The sequence below is a fragment of the Thrips palmi genome, unplaced genomic scaffold, assembly GCF_012932325.1.
Source record: "Thrips palmi isolate BJ-2018 unplaced genomic scaffold, TpBJ-2018v1 HiC_scaffold_3, whole genome shotgun sequence".
NCBI lineage: Eukaryota > Metazoa > Arthropoda > Insecta > Thysanoptera > Thripidae > Thrips > Thrips palmi.
Window position 1 is genome coordinate 630,936 of NW_023144630.1, and position 20,427 is coordinate 651,362.

At 58.5% G+C, this 20,427-nt stretch overlaps 1 protein-coding gene across 1 annotated transcript in view; it reads left to right on the plus strand.

Moving 5' to 3' along the window:
- The window catches only part of LOC117648060 (mucin-5AC), a 25,836-nt gene continuing 5,409 nt past the window's right edge, over positions 1–20,427 (plus strand). The window contains exons 1-6 of the mRNA XM_034390226.1: positions 1–312; positions 17,309–18,908; positions 19,045–19,221; positions 19,306–19,459; positions 20,049–20,170; positions 20,288–20,355. Of these exons, the coding sequence (XP_034246117.1) occupies positions 251–312; positions 17,309–18,908; positions 19,045–19,221; positions 19,306–19,459; positions 20,049–20,170; positions 20,288–20,355 (2,183 nt within the window). The 5' untranslated portion in view covers positions 1–250. The remainder of the gene's footprint in view (positions 313–17,308; positions 18,909–19,044; positions 19,222–19,305; positions 19,460–20,048; positions 20,171–20,287; positions 20,356–20,427) is intronic.

Consider the following 20,427-nt stretch of genomic DNA (forward strand, 5'->3'; position numbering starts at 1 on the left):
TTGCCTCAGTCGAGCCGCGGAGTCGGCAGAGTCATGTAGCAGCGGGCCGCACGCTCGTGTGCTTCGCGCTGAGTGTGTGAGTGAGTGGGTGTTTTGTACTACAGTGTGGATGCAACAAGACGTGTGTGTTAGTGTGTGTGTGTGTGTGCAACGGCCTTGTGGATAGCGGCCCGCCTTGCAATGCTGCGATGAAGAAGATGGTGGTGGATAAAGTGATTTGAGTGAAAGTGCTTTTACAAAAGTGATCGACATGAATCAGTGCGACGTACAGTGGATACACTTGGACCCGCTTCATGCCAACCGATTCGACGAGTGAGTATCGCATTATCCAGCGGTAGTTATGTAAGTGGGCCGCGCTGTGCGCCGCTGTGCGCCGCGGCGACGATGACGTCCTCTGCGGCACTGCAAGGCACTGCACTGTGAAATGCACTGTGAAATGCAATGCAAGGCACTGCACTGAATGGCACTGTACTGCAAGGCACTGAGGAATGCACTGTGAAATGCACTGCAATGGACTGCAAGGCACTGCACAGCGCTCTGAAATGCAACTGCAAGGCAACGCAGGCCACTGTGAAATGCACTGCAAGGCACTGCAAGGCAATGTGAAATGCACTGCAAGGCAATGCACGCCACTGTGAAATGCACTTCAAGGCACTGCAAGGCAATGTGCAATGCTCTGCAAGACAATGCAGGCCACTGTGAAATGCACTTCGAGCCACTGCAAGGCAATGTGAAATGCACTGCAAGGCAATGCACGCCACTGTGAAATGCACTTCAAGGCACTGCAAGGCAATGTGCAATGCTCTGCAAGACAATGCAGGCCACTGTGAAATGCACTTCGAGCCACTGCAAGGCAATGTGAAATGCACTGCAAGGCAATACAGGCCACTGTGAAATGCACTGCAACGCACCGAAATGCACTCCAAGGCACTGCAATGTACGGCACTGTGAAATGCACTGCAAGCCACTCCAAGGCACTGTAACATGCACTGCGAGGCGATTCAAGGCCCTGTAAGACACTGCAAGGCACTGCAATGTAAGGCACTGTGAAATGCACTGCAAGCCACTCCAAGGCACTGTAACATGCACTGCGAGGCGATTCAAGGCCCTGTAAGACACTGCAAGGCACTGCAGGGCACGGCTCGCCGAACGTAATTACACTGTAATGGATTAGCGCAAGGATGCACGTGCCGACTTCGGTCAGGCATTCTCTCGAGACTGCTGCCTTGCACAGTGCCTTGCAGTGCAGTGACTGGCAGACTGGTTGACTTGGAGACTGGCAGTCTCCAAAGCTGACAGTTTTGGAGACTGGCAGACTTCAAAACTGGTAGACTTGGAGACTGACAGACTTGGAGACTTGCAGACTTAGAGACTAAGCAGACTTCAAAACTGGTAGACTTGGAGACTGACAGACTTGGAGACTTGCAGACTTAGAGACTAAGCAGACTTCAAAACTGGTAGACTTAGAGACTTGCAGACTTGGAGACTTGCAGACTTCAAAACTGGTAGACTTAGAGACTTGCAGACTTGGAGACTGGCAGACTTAGAGACTGGCAGACTTGGATACTGGCAGCGCCACGACAGCCTCACTGGAAGGAACCTCGGCCGCTTATTTTTTGCCGGGAAATTCCTGGGATTTAGCCGTTTGTGACTTGGGTCGCTAATTCGAGGCGGCGTTCTCTCTGCCCGCGGCGCGGACCTTTGGTTTGCCGATGGGGTCTTTGTTGTAACACGAGCCGTGTGTGTGTGTGTGTGTTTGTGTGTGTGTGTGTGTGAGTGTGAGTGTGTGCGGGTGGTGGGGATCCTGATCACTCCAGAGGGACCGTCCCTTACCGGCCCGTTGTGTGTACCTGGAGGGCCTGGAGGGTGGGTACCGCCACCCAGGTAAGAGGGGAAAAGGGGGGGGGGGCAACTCGTGATTGACAGGCGACAGCGCAGAGGGGACGCCGTGCAAGAATGGCGATCGGGCACTTTTTCCAACTTTTCGAGACGTTTCTTGGAGTGGCCGCGGCGCGTCTTGGGCGCTCTCCACCGAGGGGTGACCCACTGTCAAATTTTATGTACAATGATTGTGTGAATGTGCAAGAATGTGCAAGATTTCTGGCGTTTTTGCCACACATGTTGCCTACTTACAGGCGTTTTTGCCACCTGAATGTGGAATGTGGTCAAATTTTGTACAATGAATGTGTGAAGCTGTTCCCCCCTCGCTCTCCACGGATCGCGCGGTGTAGTGTGTGGGAACCGCGCTTTTTGTGCGATGCGATTTTTCTGTTTTGTTGTTTTTCGACCGGAAGGAAGCAAGGAAGGGAAGAACAAACATCGACTTGGGAGCGGGAGCTAGTCGATCGATCGATCGATCGATCAAAAAATTTCGATTATATACGAAGGGAGCGGAGGCGGCGTCTCCCTCGCCACAGACAGATGGACACACACAGCCCTTTGGGCTCCATTTATCCTCTGTGTGTGTGTGTGTGTGTGTGTGTGTGTGTGTGTGTGTGTGTGTGACGCGACGGAACGGGTCAGACGGGCGGGGAACGACGCCACCAGGTGACCCCCCCCCCCTTTTTTCCCTCCCCAACTACTTCACGTTTTTATTTCCTCGAGTTCATGCCTTTGGTTCGGTCGGGGACCTCTCTCCATTCCGGACGACGCGCTTCGTCTCTGTCTCTCTCGCACTCGTGGGGCGTCCCGCAAGGGGGAGAGAGAGAGAGAGAGAGAGAGAGAGAGAGAGAGAGAGAGAGAGAGAGAGACGACAAGGCGGCCGCGCGCGCCGAACCCAGCCCACGCGGAGCGTAGCGTACGGAATCGTTTGTTCTCGTTGGATCAACAGTCCGCGGCATTGTGGCACCGAAGCTAAGGTGATTTTGGGTGCAGTTTGCAGTGCACGCTGCACTGCGGACACCGCCTTGGACGCTGGACAGTGCTCGAGGAAACTCCGTGAGGTGTGGCTGGGTTTTCCAGCCCTGGACTCTCCAGAGTCCCATCACTGGGCTCTCCAGAGTCCCATCACTGGGCTCTCCAGAGTCCCATCACTGGACTCTCCAGAGTCCCATCACTGGACTCTCCAGAGTCCCATCACTAGGCTCTCCGGAGTACCATCACTGGACTCTCCAGAGTACCATCACTGGGCTCTCCAGTGTACCATCACTGGACTCTCCAGTGTACCATCTTTGGACTCTCCAGAGTAACCATCAATGACTCTCTGGAGTACATACCATCACTGCTGGAGTTTCACGTCACTGGAGTGTCCTATGGCACGCCACTGGACTGGCACGTCACTGGAGTACGTCACGTCACTGGAGTAAGTCACTTCACCGCAGTATGTCACGTCACTGGAGTATGTCACGCCGCTGGACTGACAGTGGACTGTCTCTAGAATGTCGCGTAGTCGCCCACGTGACGTCACCCAGGGCAGTGTTCGCGCGTCCTGAGGAAACGATGCCGATGGATTGGCTGGTGTGCGATTAGCGATAAGGTCAGTGGCCTGCATCGCCTCTCGAGAGTCTCGAGTCTGTCGAGGGCCGATAGCTATGCCAGTGACGTGGAGATAATGCCCCGACTCACGCTCACCTGACTGGCCGCACAGTGGGCCAGAAGACCGGCGGAGGCGGACAAAACTCTAGACGCCTTTTGAGCTCCACAGTCGCTAAACAGGACTCGAACGGAACGTGTGACCCCACCAATGGATTGCTCTCCGAACGAGGAATCCATTGGTGGGGTCACACGTTCGGTTCGAGTCCCATTTAGCGACTCTGGAACTTGAAACGCGTCTAGACTTTCGGCCGCCTCCACCGTTCTTCCTAGCAAAGTACGTAATGTTTCCGATAAGTCGCTCTTCGCAACTTTGCCTGTTCCCTTTGGCCTATTTGATGAGTAGACCGGAGCAAACATGGCCGAAGTCTCGTTGTCCGTGCAAGCACTTAGTTTTTGTTGCGTGACGCCTTCACGGCGTGAAGACCCGTGCTGCGCACAGGTACGCACGGTGCAATGGCAGACAGACACCTTGTTCTTGATTTGCTTTTGTGTCGTATTGTCACACCCCGTGTCACACCCAGGTGTCGCGTTGCCTGAGGTGGTCGTCCCTTCCGGGAAACAAAAGGGAGCATTGGTTCCCCTCCACGACGCACAGTGGGCCAGAAGACCGGTGGAGGCGGCCAAAACTCTGGACGCGTTTTGAGCTCCAGAGTCGCTAAATAGGGCTTAAGTCGAACGTGTGACCCCACCAATGGATTGCTCCCCGACCGAGGAATCCATTGGTGGGGTCACACGCTCGGTTGGAGTCCTTTTAGTGACTCGGGAGCTCAAAACGCATCTAGGGTTTTGGCCGCTGGCGCCGGTCTTCTGGCCCACTGTGCGATGGGTGGCCGTTCCTTTTGGCCGAGACGGACGGGTCTAGGAGGCGGCGCCGTGCCGTCGTCAGGTGTTCCAGTGATTTAGCGCGCCGAGGGTGGACTTGATTTCCATGCTAATTCGGCCAGGGAGTGATGAATCCAATCTCACTTGGGACTCGGTGCAAGCCCCGGCCCGAAGCCTGGCTCAGTCTGTCCGCCGCGCACAGTGGGCCAGAAGACCGGTGGAGGCGGTCAAAATCCCCGACGCGTTTTGAGCTCCAGAGTCGCTAAATGGGACTCGAACCGAACGTGTGACCCCACCAATGGATTGCTCTCCGAACGAGGAATCCATTGGTGGGATCACGCGTTCGGTTCGAGTCCTGTTCAGTGACTCTGGAGCTCAAAACGCGTCTGGAGTTTTGGCCGCAGCGTCCAACCTTAAACCTTAAACCGGTCTTCTGGCCCACAGTGCGGCACGCTCCGCAGAGCGGTGAGTGCGGGCAGCGGAATCGGACTGTACTGGGGCTGGAAGGCTGGAAGGGCGCTGGAGTCAGCTGCTGCTGAGGCTGACGCACCTGCTGGCCGCACCTGTCGCCCACGCGTGCCCGGCAGGCATGCCTGGGCCGTGCCGTGCCGTGCCGTGCCTGGCAGGCAGGGCGTGCCGCCTGCAGGGTGGCCGCCGCCCGGCCGGACAGACTGAGCAGCCGGCCGGCTGGCTGGCGGGGCCCAAACTGGAACAGGAAGGTGGGCAACAAGTCCCAACTCGAACCGAACGTGTGACCCCACCAATGGATTCCTCGTTCGGAGAGCAATCCATTGGTGGGGTCACACGTTCGGTTCGAGTCCCATTTAGCGACTCTGGAGCTCAAAACGCGTCCGGGATTTTGGCCGCCTCCACCGGTCTTCTGGCCCACTGCGAGAAACCCGCTGGAAAAGCGCATCCCCCGGCACGCGCGTGGCGTGGCGGCCCACGTGCGCGGTCATGCTCGGCGGTCCCCGTATCGCGTGCTGACGCCGCCATTGACGTATTTATGACTCTGCTCGCGGCTCCGCGACGCGCCGCGACGCGCCGCGGCTGAAGGGGCTCGGCCTCGCTCGGCCCCGCGCCTTACCTTTTATACGACCACACCCTTCCCTTTTTTGCGACATATATCGGCCGCCCTGAAGAGAGAGAGAGGAGAGAGAGAGAGAGAGAGAGAGAGAGAGAGAGAGAGAGAAAGAAAGAAAAAGAGAGAGAGAGAGAGAAAGAAAGAAAAAGAGAGAGTGAGAGAGAGGATATCTGGCTCTCTGTTGCTCTCTCTCTCTCTCTCTCTCTCTCTCTCATCGAATCGAATCGAATCGAACCTTCAAATCGAGCGCGACGCGGGCCAAGCAGCCCTCGATCCGTGGCTCGCGTCGGCTACTGAGTCACCCCCTTTGTGGGCCCCGGTACCCCAGCTGTTCAGTCACAACAAAAACCACCCCCTCTCCCTCTCCCCTCCTCTCTCTCTCTCTCTCTCTCTCTCCCTCTCTTTTGTCGTATTTTTTCCCCCGCGGCGTTTACCTGGGAGGGTGTTACCCCTTCCCCTCCGCTCCCTGGCTCCAGGATGGGCCGCCGCCGCGTCGCCGCCGGCTGCGCCGCAGACTGATTCCGAGGGTCGCTTTCGTCGCTCTGTCTCTCTCGCACCTGTACGGGACGCCCCGTGAGTGCGAGAGAGGCAGAGCGAACGAGTCTCGGAATGTGTCTGCGGCGCAAGGCCGAGCGGTGCCGGCTGGAGGAAGCCGTGGACTCCGTCATCGCGCTCACGAGCATTCCGGCCGAAAAACGGTTTTGGATTCGGGCGGGGATTAGGCGGGACCCCGCAAGGGGCGTGGCGGTCCGGGCTCGGGGAAGGGGGGCTCCGGCCTCGTCCTCGCTCACAAAGACAAGACCGGTACGTCATGAGACGGCACCGCATGCATCGCACGGTGGACCAGAAGACCGGTGGAGGCGGTCAATATTCCGAAAACGTTTCGAGCTCCCGAGTCCGTAAACAGGCCTCGAACCGAGCGTGTGACCCCACCAATGGATTCCTCGTTCGGAGAGCAATCCATTGGTGGGGTCACTCGTTCGGTTCGCGCCCCATTTAGCTACTCTGGAGCTCAAAACGCGTCCTGGGTTTTGACCGCCTCCACCGGTCTTCTGGCCCACTGTGCATCAGCGTCCAGTCGCGTCCTCCGCCGCCGAAGTCCCTCCCGGCCACCCAGCCGACATAAATGGTCTCGTTCTTCGCTGTTGTTGTTGCTACATCGCCCTGTAAAAGGCACCTTTTTATTGTTTTTGTTGCTGTCTGCGCTGCGTGGTCGATATTAGGTGACGAGTGTGTGGATAGGTGTGTGTACGGTTTTGTGTGATAGAGAGAGAGAGAGAGAGAGAGAGAGAGAGAGAGAGAGAGAGAGAGAGAGAGAGAGAGAGAGAGAGAGAGAGCTAGATGGGGTGAGGGTGCCACACGATGCACGTCGTGTGCACGTGCCGGATCAACATGCTAATCAAATTTGACAAGAGGGTGCGGCGGCGCGAAGCCCGGCGCTGCACTCCGAATCCTCTCCCAGGCCCATTCGCTGATTGCTGTATTTATGTAGTGTAGCCTCAGCGCGCGCGCGACCTCGCAAAAATACTGGATTGAGTGTCTCTCCCGCACCCAAGCGCGACGCCCCACGAGTGCGAGAGGGACAAGTTCGCCGGCGTCGTGTGTTTTTATTGTGTTTCGCGTGTGTTCGGCAGGCAGGCGCGTTTCGAGCTCCAGAGTCGCTAAATGGGACTCGAACCGAACGTGTGACCCCACCAATGGATTCCCCGTTCGGAGAGCAATCCATTGGTGGGGTCACACGTTCGGTTCGAGTCCCATTTAGCGACTCTGGAGCTCAAAACGCGTCCGGGGTTTTGGCTGTCTCCGCCTGCGGAAAGCTTGGCACGCGGCGCGGCCGGCGCCTCCTGTCCGTTTTTCCCGGGACTGTACGCGGACCTCGTCCTGCTCGGACTGTACACCGCACTGCGCCCCGCCTGCACTTAGAGGGGCCTTGGGAGCCTGCACTGTAGCGCAGCTGCAGCCGCGGCCTGCAGCGCGCAGCTCGTGACGCAACCTTGGCGGCGCGAAGCTGCACAGTGGGCCAGAAGACCGGTGGAGGCGTTCAAAACCCCGGACGCGTTTTGAGCTCCAGAGTCGCTAAATGGGACTCGAACCGAACGTGTGACCCCACCAACGGATTCCTCGTTCGGAGAGCAATCCATTGGTGGGGTCACACGTTCGGTTCGAGTCCCGTTTAGCGACTCTGGAGGTCAAAACGCGTCCAGAGTTTCGGCCGCCTCCACCGGTCTTCTGGTCCACTGTGCTCTGGCTAGACTGTTCACAGTGTGCGCCGCAAGGGCGCGTCCCGCTTCGCCGTCTATTTCCAACGCGTGCAAGGCGCTCTAGATTGCACCGAAACGTCTGAAAGCTGAAAGCGGCACCGTTCGGCCCTTTGCTCTTTTTTCGAGGCGGCCCAAGGTTTCCCGCCGGTTCGTCGCTCTGTCTCTCTCGCACCCCTTCGGGTCGCACCGTGAGTGCGAGAGAGACAGAGCGACAGTCTTCGGAATCAGCCAGCTGGCGCCGGGGGGCTGTGAAAACACACACGCACACACACTCACACACACGCGCGCGGCCTGGCCCAGCGCCCTAACCCTACGTGCACCGGCCCTGAGTTTTACTGACCGTTGAACGAACAGCCACGGCCAGCGCGTTACACAGTCTCTCTCTCTCTCTCTCTCTCTCTCTCTCTCTCTCTCTCTCTCTCTCTCTCTCTCTCTCTCTCTCTCTCCCTCCCTGTGTGTGTGTTGCGTGTCCGTGCCCCGAACGTAAGCATCGTGTTAGGTCCCCGCCGCCCTTTTTACCAGGAAGGCCGCCGCTAAACGCGCGCGCCGAATTTCCTAAGCCCTTCTCTCTCTCTCCTCCCCTTCGCCGCTCCGCCTTCCAACATTCCCCGCCTCCCCCTCCCCTCTCCCCCTCCCGGCCCGGCGCGGAATGCGACCGAGCTTGACACGGTGTTGTGTCGCGCTGCTGCCCTGGGATGGTGATTTGGGGCCGCCACTGTGAAAATAATTTTCGGTCGCCTCTCGGTGGCGGTTTCCATGCTGATTTTTCCTTTGTATGAACGCCGCACAGTGGGCCAGAAGACCGCGGTGGAGGCGGCCGAAATCTCGGACGCGTTTTGAGCTCCAGAGTCGCTAAATGGGACTCGAACCGAACGTGTGACCCCACCAATGGATTCCTCGTTCGGAAAAGAGTAGTAAACGAACGCGCTGCAATGTGCCCTGGGGCGGCCTGCAGCTAATCGCAGTGCAGGGCGCGCGCGACGTGGTTCCCCCCCCCCTCTTTTTTGCCCGCGTGCGCGTATTGCGTTCGGCCGATCGCTCCGTGTGGGCCCGGGTTCAAACACCGCCAAAAAAAGGCGTCATGTTTATTTTTTGTTTTCCTTTTTTCGGCGTGGCTTGTTTGTGGCGACCTGTCGCTGACCCGACGGGGCGTGCCGAGAGGGGGACGGGAGGGGAGGGAAGGGGGGGGGGATTATCGCTTGGAGGTGCCGCGGATAAGATAAGCAACGGTGCTGTCGTTGCCCTTGCCCGCCTTGCCCCATTTGGCCTCGCCGGCCGCCCGCCTCGTCGAGCAGTGTCGTGGGGATGATTGAATCGGCCTGTCTCTCTCGCACCCACGGGGCGGGCCACAGTGGGCCACCGGTGGAGGCGGCCAAAACTCTGGACGCGTTTTGAGCTCCAGAGTCGCTAAACGGGGCTCGAACCGAACGTGTGACCCCACCAATGATTTGCTCTCCGAACGAGGAACCCATTGGTGGGTTCACACGTTCGGTTCGAAGCGACTGTGGAGCTCAAAACGCGTCTGGAGTTTTGGCCGCCCCCACCGGTCTTCTGGCCCACTGTGCGGGCCGGCTGGCCCCACTTGTTGTCGGCGCGTTGACGCGCTGCAGCAGGAAGGCGGTCATTCCTTTTAATTATTCAAATTAATTTCTCAAAAACTGGTTCGGGCGTGCGGGTGCGGGCAGTGTGAGGGCGGGCGGCGTAAGGTGTGATAAAGACCTGCAATCGCTTCATCGCCCCTTGTTTTCACGGGCCTTGCCTCGCGCCGTGCCGTGCCGCGTCCTGCCCTGCCCTGCCCTGTCGCCGTGTTTACATAAGGCATTTGCACGGAACGGGCCGCGGCATATGAACACGGCAGCAGTCTGATTCCGAACAGTGCCCTCTCTCGCTCTCGTGGGGCGCTCCGTGCTGGCGTGCGAGAGAGACAGAGCGGTCTTCAGGGTCAAGGGGAAGGGTACTGTGCTATCAGTGTCGGCGCGTTCTTTCTCGTGGCGTGGCGCACGGGGCACAGTGGGCCAGAAGACCGGTGGAGGCGGCGAAAACTCTGGACGCGTTTTGAGCTCCAGAGTCGCTAAATGGGACTCGGACCAAGCGGGTGACCCCACCAATGGATCCCTCGTTCGGAGAGCAATCCATTGGTGGGGTAACACGTTCGGTTCGAGTCCCATTTGGCGACTGTGGAGCTCAAAACGCGTCTAGATCTTCGGCCGCCCCCACCGTGCGGGGGTCTTGCAGGCGGCGCGGATCCTGAGCGATCTGATCATCCGTCTCTCTCGCTCTCGCGGGGCGTCCCGTGCGGGTGCGAGAGAGACGGAGCGACGCGACACGCGCCCCGCGGTCGGACAGGCGGCGACTCGCGCGCATGCGCCGCGGCTGGGGTGCCAGGGGCAGGCCGGGCGGACAGGGGGTGCCCCACAGGCCTACAGTGCCTCTGCTTCCGCCCTTCCGCCCCGCCCCGCCACCTTGAAGACGCCCTCCGCCGCGACGCCGCCGCGCCCCGCGCCCCCAGGGCTCCTTCCGTCGAGGGGAGCAGGGTGGCGGCGCCGCGGTGGGTGCAGGGTGACGCCGTGCAGCGCCAGTTGGCCTGGCTTCCCACCCGCCTGTCTGTCTGTCTGTCTGTCTGTCTGTCTGTCTGTCTGTCTGTCTGTCTGTCTGTCTGTCTGTCTGTCTGCTGCACTAAGTTGTGTGTGAGGGAGGGAGAGAGAGCCTCCCCCTCTCCGCGGCCTGGACCGCCAAGCGTTTCGTGTTTATATCATCAGCTGATCGCCAGAGCGGAGGACTGGCTTCACCCGAACGCGCCCAGCCTATTTCCAATCCGTCTGTCTGTCTGTCTGTCTGTCTGTCTGTCTGTCTGTCTGTCTGTCTGTCCGTGTGCGCGACTCGCAATGCAAGTCCCATGCGGCGACCGCGCCTCGCTGCAGTCAACCTTGAACACGCGGCTAACCCTCCCGCCACGTCCCGCCACGTCCTCGTGGGTGTCCGCGCTGCTTGTCACAGTGGGCCAGAAGACCGGCGGAGGCGGTCAAAACCCCGGACGCGTTTTGAGCTCCAGAGTCGCTAAATGGGACTCGAATCGTACGTGTGACCCCACCAATGGCTTGCTCTTCGAACGAGGAATCCGTTGGTGGGGTCACACGTTCGGTTCGAGTCCCATTCAGCGACTCTAGAGGTCAAAACGCGTCTAGAGTTTTGACCGCCTCCACCGGTCTTCTGGCTGCGTCGCGCGCCGGGAAAAAAGTGCAGCGGAAGGACTGGTTGCACTGTCACACAGTTTGTCTGCCTGTCAGTCTGTTACTGCACTCTGAAGCTCGTAGGAGTACGTTTACATACTAGCGCCATCAGCGGACTGGCAAGAGACCAGCGGAGCGGAACTTGGCGAAGCTCGAAGATTGAAGCTCGAAGCTTGAAGCTCGAAGCCCGAAGCTCGAAGCTCGGCCCTCATTGTGCTGTTGGCTCGTAGGGACGCGCCGACGTCGCCGACACGCGATCCGGGCAGGTGAAGTGAACCAGAACGTTTCTTTATTTTCCCCGATGCTGCTGCGGATGCACTGCGATGCACCGCCAAAGCAACGTTGTTGTTGTTGTTTTCGCTGTTGTTGCTGCGCCTTGTGGTCGCGGCGCCTCATTACGGCGAGCCAATCAGCTGTCTCTCTCTCTTTCTCTCTCTCTCTCTCTCTCTCTCTCTCTCTCTCTCTCTCTCTCTCTCTCTGATTCCGAGCTCTGCTTTCGTCGGTTTGTCTCCCTCGCACTCATGGGGCTTCCTTTATAGGGACGAAAACTACACTCTCCACGGAACCACTGCAGACTGCAGCTGGAGTTTCCATGCGGTCTCTTCCAGTGGCGCCGGTCAAGAGACTGACCCCGATCCGAAGAGTCGCCTGTCGCTCCGTCTCTCTCGCACTCGCGGGGCGTCCCCTATAGGTGCGAGAGAGACAGAGCGACGAAACTACTCCACTCTGTTCGGAACCACTCAGCCGGCGGGTCACGAAGGCGGTGGAGGGGGCGGACCGGGGCGGGCGGACGCGCACAGTGGGCCAGAAGACCGGTGGAGGCGGCCGAAACTCTGGACGCGTTTTGAGCTCCAGAGTCGCTAAACAGGACTCGAACCGAACGTGTGACCCCACCAATGGATTGCTCTCCGAACGAGGAATCTATTGGTGGGGTCACACGTTCGGTTCGAGTCCTGTTCAGCGACTCTGGAGCTCAAAACGCGTCCCGAGCTTTGTCCGCCTCCACCGGTCTTCTGGCCCACTGTGACGCGCCCCGCCGGCGGTTCATCACCGTTTTTGAAGCCGAAAGAGAAAGGGCCTCGTAGGGCGTGTGCACGTGCTTGTTGACGGGGCGTGGCGCGGCGTGGCGCGGCGCGGCCATCGGATGCGACCGTGGTCTGCGAGCGCCTCCCCTACCGGTTTGACCACCCCCTCCCCCTGCTCCGCCCCGCCCCGCCCTGCCCCTTCCCCCGCCAGTTCAACGATCCTGGCCCGGCGGATGGGCCGGGATGCGCGGCAGTGGTGGGGGGAGGGGGAGGGGAGCGGGCTGAGCGGCGCGCGGTGCGCCGCCGTGCCGCCGCCGCCGTGCCCACTGTGCGTCGCGGCGCGCGCGCGCGCGGCGCAGCAGACAGCCCAGCGCAGCGCCGCCGCGCTGTTGCCGCGGTGTTGCCGCCTCGCCGACGTAAACACGGGATTTAAATCTCGCGCCTTCGGGGTGGTCGCCGTCGGCCGCGCGCACGGCGCACACCTCCACGCCGTGGCGTGGCGAGTTACGGCCCGTTGTTCCGCCGTTTACTGCCGGCCGCGGTGTTACGGTGTAGGAGACAACGGGCGGCGTAACGCCCTTACGCCCGCGCGGCCCCGCGGGGCGCAAAAGGCGCTGGCAGGACGACGCAACGCACGCACAGTGGGCCAGAAGACCGGTGGAGGCGGTCGAAACCCCGGACGCGTTTTGAGCGCCAGAGTCGCTGAATGGGACTCGAGCCGAACGTGTGACCCCACCAATGGATTGCTCTCCGAACGAGGAATCCATTGGTGGGGTCACACGTTCGGTTCGAGTCCCATTTAGCGACTCTGCAGCTCAAAACGCGTCTAGAGTTTCGGCCGCTTGCGCAGGCAGAGCCGCTAGTCGGAAGTCCAGCCTTGAACCTTGAGCGTGCACCTTGCGATAGGCCCCCGCACCACGGCCAGCCCGTGGCCGAGGTGGCAAAACCCCTTTTGCCCGCCGAGAGGCAGAGAGAGAGCGAGAGAGAGAGAGAGAGAGAGAGAGAGAGAGAGAGAGAGAGAGACGAGGGCACTGTTCTGAATCGAGCTGCTGCGGCCTTCGTGATGTGCGTGCCGCGGCGTGCCGGGTGTTCTTACAGTGGATGGACGGACACCGGACCCCTTCGAGGCTCCGTGCAGTGTGGCGGCGGCCGCGGGCGCGGGTCGGAGTGTCGGACCAGGGACCTCGGACGGACGGACGGACGGCCCGACAGCGGAAGGGAGTGTTTCATTTCGAATCCGATGGTCCCGACGGGACGCCTGTTTGATGATGACGACGCTCCTCCATCGCCAGCTGTTGCCCCCTCCTCCCCTCTCCGCCCCACCCTCCCCCTCTGCTCCCCTCCCCCTCCCCCAGCGCGCTGTGGAGGCGACCCTCGTCCCTTCCCACATACAGGCTTATGCTCATTACCCCGCTGAGGCCGCCCTCCTGCCACACTTTTCAATCCCTCGTACAGTGCGCCTACGTGTTCGTCACTCCGTCACTCCGTTCGTCACTCTGCCCGTCACACGCTGCACAGTGCACCAGAAGAAAAACTCTAGATGCGTTTTGAGCTCCAGAGTCGCTAAGTGGGACTCGAACTAAACGTGTGACCCCACCAATGGATTCCTCGTTCGGAGAGCAGTCCATTGGTGGGGTCACACGTTCGGTTCGAGTCCCTTTTATCGACTCTGGAGCTCAAAACGCGTCCGCTGATTTTGACCGCCTCCACCGGTCTTTTGGCCCACTGTGCAGGCAGCGTGATGGTGGGTGATTTGAGCGACGGAAGTGGAATCACCGCATCGCGGCCCCGGATCCGGCTCCGTCGTTCGGCACCACCACACTGGTGACGCGAGTCCGAAATGTGTATCGATTGGCGGTGTAGGCGCGAGAGAGACAGAGCGACGGAAGGGACTCTCGGGACTGGGAGGGAATCAGTCCGCCGGATTCTTGGATTGGGCTAACTATCGTTTAGGCGCTTCTACGAAGTAGTATCGAAGTACCCCTCCCCCCTGCAGGCTGATTCCGAGCGCTGCCCTCGTCGCTGTCTCTCTCGCACCCTCCCGGCACGCCCCGTGAGTGCGAGAGAGACAGAGCGACGAAATCGACTCTCGCCACCTGTCGTGCTGCACCTGCAGTGCACCTATACAGTGCACCTGCGCACCTGGCCGCGTACCTGCAGTGTACCCGCCAAGCCCTCGGCCGGGCGTGCCGCGCCTGCCAATGACGCAATGGACGCCGGACGTTTAACTTGACTCACAAAAAGCGCGGCCAGCTCACTTCCTCCATGACCCCGGCCTTTGGCGGCCGAGGGCAGGGGCGCGGGTTCAAATACCCGCACGACCACTCTTTTTTCCTGGCGTTGTGAGGGCGCGGGTTCGAATACCCGCACGGCCACTTTTTTTCCGGTGTTCTAAGGTCGCGGGTTGGAATACCCGCACGGCCACTCTTTTTCTTCGTGTTGTGAGGGCGCAGGTTCGAATACCCGCACGATCACTCTTTTTTCTGGTGTTCTGAGGGTCCGAATACCCGCACGGCCACTCTTTTTCCCGCTCTCGCCTCCCCGCGCGTGTTCGGGAGGTCGACGCGCTTCGCGTTGCGATGGTCGCGATGCTCCGCGGCGGACTCGCGGCCAGGTGGGGTGGCGCGCCGTGGCGGCCGCAGTGTAGTGGTTTCGTCGCTCTGTCTCTCTCGCACTCGCGGGGCGTCCCGCGGGGGTGCGAGCGTGCGAGAGAGACAGCGGACGGCCGGGTGGACAAACCGGACGGCGTTCACACAGTGCACACACAGTGCACCGGCCGGCAATGCAGTCGTCGCTCTGTCTCCCTCGCACTCACGGGGTGTCCCCTGAAGGTGCGAGAGAGACAGAGCGACGAAAACGACGCTCAGCCCGCAGTGCAATGCAGCAACGCCACTGTTAGTGCTAGTGCAGTGCCTCACCGCGCTACGTAGCGTGGCGTATGGAAATGAGTGCGCCCTGCGCAGTGTGTGTCGCTCTGTCTCTCTCGCACCCGTGCGGTATGCCGCAAGGGTGTGAGAGAGATGGAGAGGCGGAACGCCTTTTCGGGATCAGCCTGCTGCACAAGGCACTGCACTGCAAAGAGTGGTGCGCCATTCACCTTCACTGTCGACTCTCTCACTCAGTCTCCGTCGCACTCACGTGGCGTCCCTTCGACGAAACGCTGTGCGAAAATCAGTCTCTGCCGCACTCCTGAGGCGCTCAGCTCGGCACGTTTCGACTTTGTCACGCCAATCAGGTGTCCGCGATTTGAACGTAAGTCAAAGTGCTGACGCCGATTTTTTTCGAGTGGACGAGAAACGGTCCTGCCAACGCGCCCTACGGTCCATTAGGGTCAGCATTGAAAGTCAGTCTCTCTCTCTCTCTCTCTCTCTCTCTCTCTCTCTCTCTCTCTCTCTCTCTCTCTCTCTCTCTCTCTCTCTCTCTCTCTCTCTCTCGCTCACTCGCTCAGCTAGCGCCGAGCAGGGACGGGTCAGTCCTGTTCCCTCCCACTGATAGCGATGGCGGCCTAGCGGCGTGCATTTTGCCGTTTTGCTGCACTCCGCTGCATTACCCCATCCCGGCACTGGCCGGCGATGCAGTTGCCAAGGCGTTCTGCCCCCGCCGAGTGCGGGGCGCGCGGAGGTGGGGCGGGGCGGGGCGGGGCGGGGCGGGCTGAGGTACGCGGCGCGGCTAGCGTGCCGAGTTTCGCAAGGACCCCGACGCTTTACCGTCCCGACCTACCGCAACCGGCGAGGCGAAGCGGGGAAGGGAGGGGAGGAGAGGAGAGGGCAATAGCTCCCCAGTGGCGGGCACACTGTGGCGGCCGGCGGGGCTCGCGGGCTTCGTACTCCGCGAGTCGCCGCGTCCGAAGGTAAAGCGGCGGCAAACTGATGCCGAGAGTCGTTTTCGTCGTTCGGCCTCTCTCGCATCTTTTGGAGCTGAGTCGCTAAACAAGACGCGAACCGAACGTGTGACCCCACCAATGATTCCTCGTTCGGAGAGCAATCCATTGGTGGGGTCACACGTTCGGTTCGAGTCCCATTTAGCGACCCTGGAGCTCAAAACGCGTTCGGGGTTTTGACTGCCTCCACCGGTCTTCTGGCCCACTGTGCGTTGCTACAGCGTCGCGTTTCACGTGCAGCGACAATGTCGCCACCCACGTCCAACTTGGCGCCCGACTCCCCTTTGCTGCCGTTGGTTCGAATCCCGGTCGCGCCGTTTTATTTTTACACGTTTGGTGCGCGTCGCGTACTTCGCGGCGTCACTGCGCGGCCCACCACGGTCCGCGGCGTCCGCGGCGCGATTTGGCAAGCGTGGCGCTGACCTACCACAACTCGGCGGCGCCCCACCACGCCCCGCCGCACCGCGCCACTCCCAGAATGGCACAGTATTTACCCTTGGAGTCCGCGGCTCCGCGGCCTGGATGCCGCACAGTGGGCCAGAAGACCGGTGGAGGCGGCCAAAACTCGAGACGCGATTTGAGCTCCAGAGTCGCTGAATAGGACTCGAGCCGAACGTGTGACCCCACCAATGGATTCCTCGTTCGGGGAGCAATCCATTGGTGGGGTCACACGGTCGGTTCGAGTCCCATTTAGCGACTGTGGAGCTCGAAACGCGTCTGGTCTTCTGGCCCACTGTGTGCCGCCTCGCCTCGTCATGCCGCGGACGGCGCGGCCTGCAAGTTCGCTTCGGACGCACACATCGAAGAGCCGCGCCGCCGAGCCACCACCTTTGCCTTTTTGGTGGCGGCACTGTGGCACCTGCGGGGCGGGGCGGGGCGGGGCGCGGAGGGCGGGGCGGGGCGGGGTGGGGCGGGGCGCTGCATCGCGGTGAGGGCCCCGCCGCGCCGCGCCCCGCCCCCCAGGGCCCGGCCCTGCCGAGGGATCATTGCCCCCGCTTCGGCCGCTTCGGCCCGCAGACCACGTGGTGGCCCTGGTGCCCCCACTGGCGGGCCGGGCACGGCGCACGGCGCACGGCGCAGCCAGGCAGCGGACTGGGTGCGGCGCGCCGAGCGCGGCAGTGCTGCCATCTAGCGGCCGCGGCGGCAACTGCCTCAAGGCTCGTCCCTCGTCCCAGTCCCACCAGTGGGCCACCCCGCGTACCCCGCCCTCCGCGCGCCAGCCACCTCCCCGCCCCGCCCCGCCCGCTCGGAATGGAAGCGCGTTTTTACACCGAGGCTTTCAATCCGCTCGGGCTTTCCGCCGAAGCAGTTCGCTTGATTGCATTTCATCGCAGTTGATCCCACTGACGTTGGAGGTTAGCCAGGACGGGGAAGGGGCGTCTCCGGGTGGAGGTGCACTGCATTCTGTGCGGCTGTCATGTTGTTGTTTCCAGTGCGACTCTAACGTTGTTGTTGTTGTTTGTCTGTTGCAGTGGGGTCGCCGTGAACGGCTGCTCGGACTACTCCAGCTCCTCCAGCAGCGGCCACAGTGACATCACAGACCCCGGCTCGCCGTTCAGCGTGTCGAGCGAGGACTCGTCGGCGGCGCCCTCCCCCGCACGGACTACCCCTGCCGCCCCCACGCCCGCCCCCGCCGCCCCCGCCCTCAAGCAGGACCCCCAGAGCGCCGGGGGCGGCGTCGGCGTCGGAGCCACCGTTGGGGGCGGCAGCTGGGCCTGGGCCGGCGAGTCCGAGCTCGTGCAGGCCGTGGCCGTGGCCGTGTCGCCGCCCCCAGAGGCGCAGCCCGCCGCCCCCACCACCGCCTCCAAATGCAACGTGAAGCGCAACCTGGACGGCCTGGAGGGCCTGGAGGGTCGCCGCAGTCCCGTCAACATCAACAGCAACAACAACCTCCTCAGCAACAAGAAGCTCAAAGTGGAACCGGCACCTGCCACCACCACCACCACCGCCCTGTGTGTTCAAACCTCGACCACTCCTCCCTTTTTAGAGACTAAGAAAGAATGTTTTGTCAAAACGGAGGACGCCACTGAGGGAAATGGTGTCCAGCAAACTTTTGAACCAGACCATCGGGGGAAGATAACTCACTACTACAAGCCGAAGAAAAAGCCTGATGAGAAGCGGATACCTCTGGTTAAAGCAGTGACGATGGGGTTCACTCCATTTATGCCAATCATAGCAAATAAGGGCAGTTTACATAAAATACCTCCTACGCCTCCTGATAAAAGTGGACAGGTTATAAAAAGTGAACCATTAAGCCGAAAAATGATGGATATCAAAGTGAACTCAATTTTCAAATGTCCCGCTGCTTTTGACGTCAAAAAGGTTTCAAATGGTCTTCTTATGTCTTCTAAACTGCCTGATGTTGTGCCAAATGAAACTGTTCAAGCAAAGTTGGACCCTGATGACAAGAAATTGATTTCCATGCCCTCCCTGTTCAAAAGTGGCTCAGAAAAAATTAAGTCAGAACTAAGTTTAATCACCTCAGCTGTACTACCAGTAGCCCTGTGTAGTCGACTGGATGAAAAGTGGACCACTTGTTCCGAGTCCCCTTCCTCACCAAAGTCAAGCCAGACACCTGCAGTAGCCAGCACACCGCCTTTTACACCTGTGCCAAGCGAGATCCCCACGGTTGTCAGTGTATCGACTCCCACCAAACCAGTGAGCAATACCACTCCAATAGACAGGACAGTTTCTTCGCAAAGCTGCTTAAGTATTAGGGAGCAATGTAATGTTAAGGAAAGCAGACCAGGAGTTACCACGGATGTTGTAGAGAAAGTGTCTGAATCAGTTGTGCCCGAGGCTGTGATATCTTCGAATGGGCAGGCTGAGCCTGTGTCTGACCAATTGACTGTGAATACTGCCACCACCACCACCACCACCTCTTCGTTCCTGATACCTGCACCTGTAGGACCAAAATCTCCTATTTTATCGGTGCCAAAATCCATTCGGTTTCCAGCCCGCTCAGCTACAAAACCACAAGCAGAGCCCCAAGTGGATGAGGTGGTTAGTTGTCTTTGGACAGACTGCACACTGAGATTTAACTGTGATTCTTCTCTTCTGGAACATCTTCAGGTGAGGATCCAGTATTTTTCTTAATTTTCCTGGAGTAATATGTCTCTGTTACAAACTGTTTGATACTTACAATGTTTCAAATCAGGCACTGGGTTGAATACTTTTAAATAACCTTGAGTTGATTTGTGTGTTGCAGGGGGAGCATGTGAATCCTCAGAAGACTGATTCATTTGTGTGCCACTGGGTGGGCTGCAAAGTGTTTGGACGGTCATCATGTTCGAGATCCTGGCTTGAAAGGCATGTTCTTAGTCATGGTGGCAATAAACCTTTCCGATGTATTGTTGATGGATGTGGTATGAGGTTTAGCTCACAGGTATGGTATCAGTCTAGGTTTCCTTGTCTTTTGATATGTGTTGAGCGTATAATGAGAACTGAGTGAAATTTAATTCACCTGCAGTTAATGCTGGAGCGACATGTCAACTGGCACTTCAAGCAGTCTGAATCGCCTTCAAGTAATGGATCAGCACCTCGACGCAGCCTGGACACACCACCAAATAGGTTAATCAAAAGATGTGGAAAGAAGCTGAGATATAGAAGACAACCATGGTCAGGTATGTATTGGTATCAATCCGTTGTGGGCGTCTCTCTGCCATCTAACTACAATAAATATCTTCGTTCTTCGAACAAAAGTAAACTGATTTCTAGGGAAGAACATGTTTAATCACTATGATGTTGATTAGACTTATTAGTTTTACTAATGTGGTTCTGTTTTTCTTGCTTCATCAAAGGAGGGAGAGGTAAGACAGATAGTGAATTTCCCTCCATTGCATAAGCTTTATCGTCACCATCATCATTGGTTTTATACTTCTACTGGAACTGGTGTTAGTTGCACCTGCAAACTGCACTTGCATCAATACTCATGAACTGTAGCAAGCATCTGCTTTCCAAAATTTTTCTTTACTCTGCTTGCCAAATTTTGTTGATGAGTTGGATTCAGTACTGTAGATCTGGTTTCTAAGAAAGTTGTATCAATCAAATTTTATGAAGTTAATGGGTTCCCATTTGAAAGTTATGTTTAAAGTTTCTGCTTGCGTTTTGAACCATTTTACCTTCTCTTATCTTGTTTTATGTTTAACTAATAGAAATTTCATTGTCTAATTATTGTTAAAATGTTACTAAGGGATTTATTGTTTGTTACAGCTCGCCAGTTTGATTATTTCGATTCGGGTATCATGGAGGGACTTCAATACCAACTTGTTGTTCAAGCAGAAACCATGGATCTGGATAGAATGCCTGGAAGCAATGTTACTCTTTATTCAAAGGTACTCACTACATGAGATATTTCAAATTTTTAACATGGATCAAGTATTTTTTTCTTTTAATTTGTAGGCTGTTTTTGTCTTGTTGAGACCCATATTGAAGCCTTTATTCATTTTCAGATCATGGCTCAACGTGTGCAACCAGATGGAAGTCTTTCAGTTTTGTTACGGTGGTTTCCTAGGAATTGGTAAGTAATCAAATTAATTTTATCCTTTTATGACTGTGTCATTCAGTATGGTTCAGTTCCATTGTTTGTCTT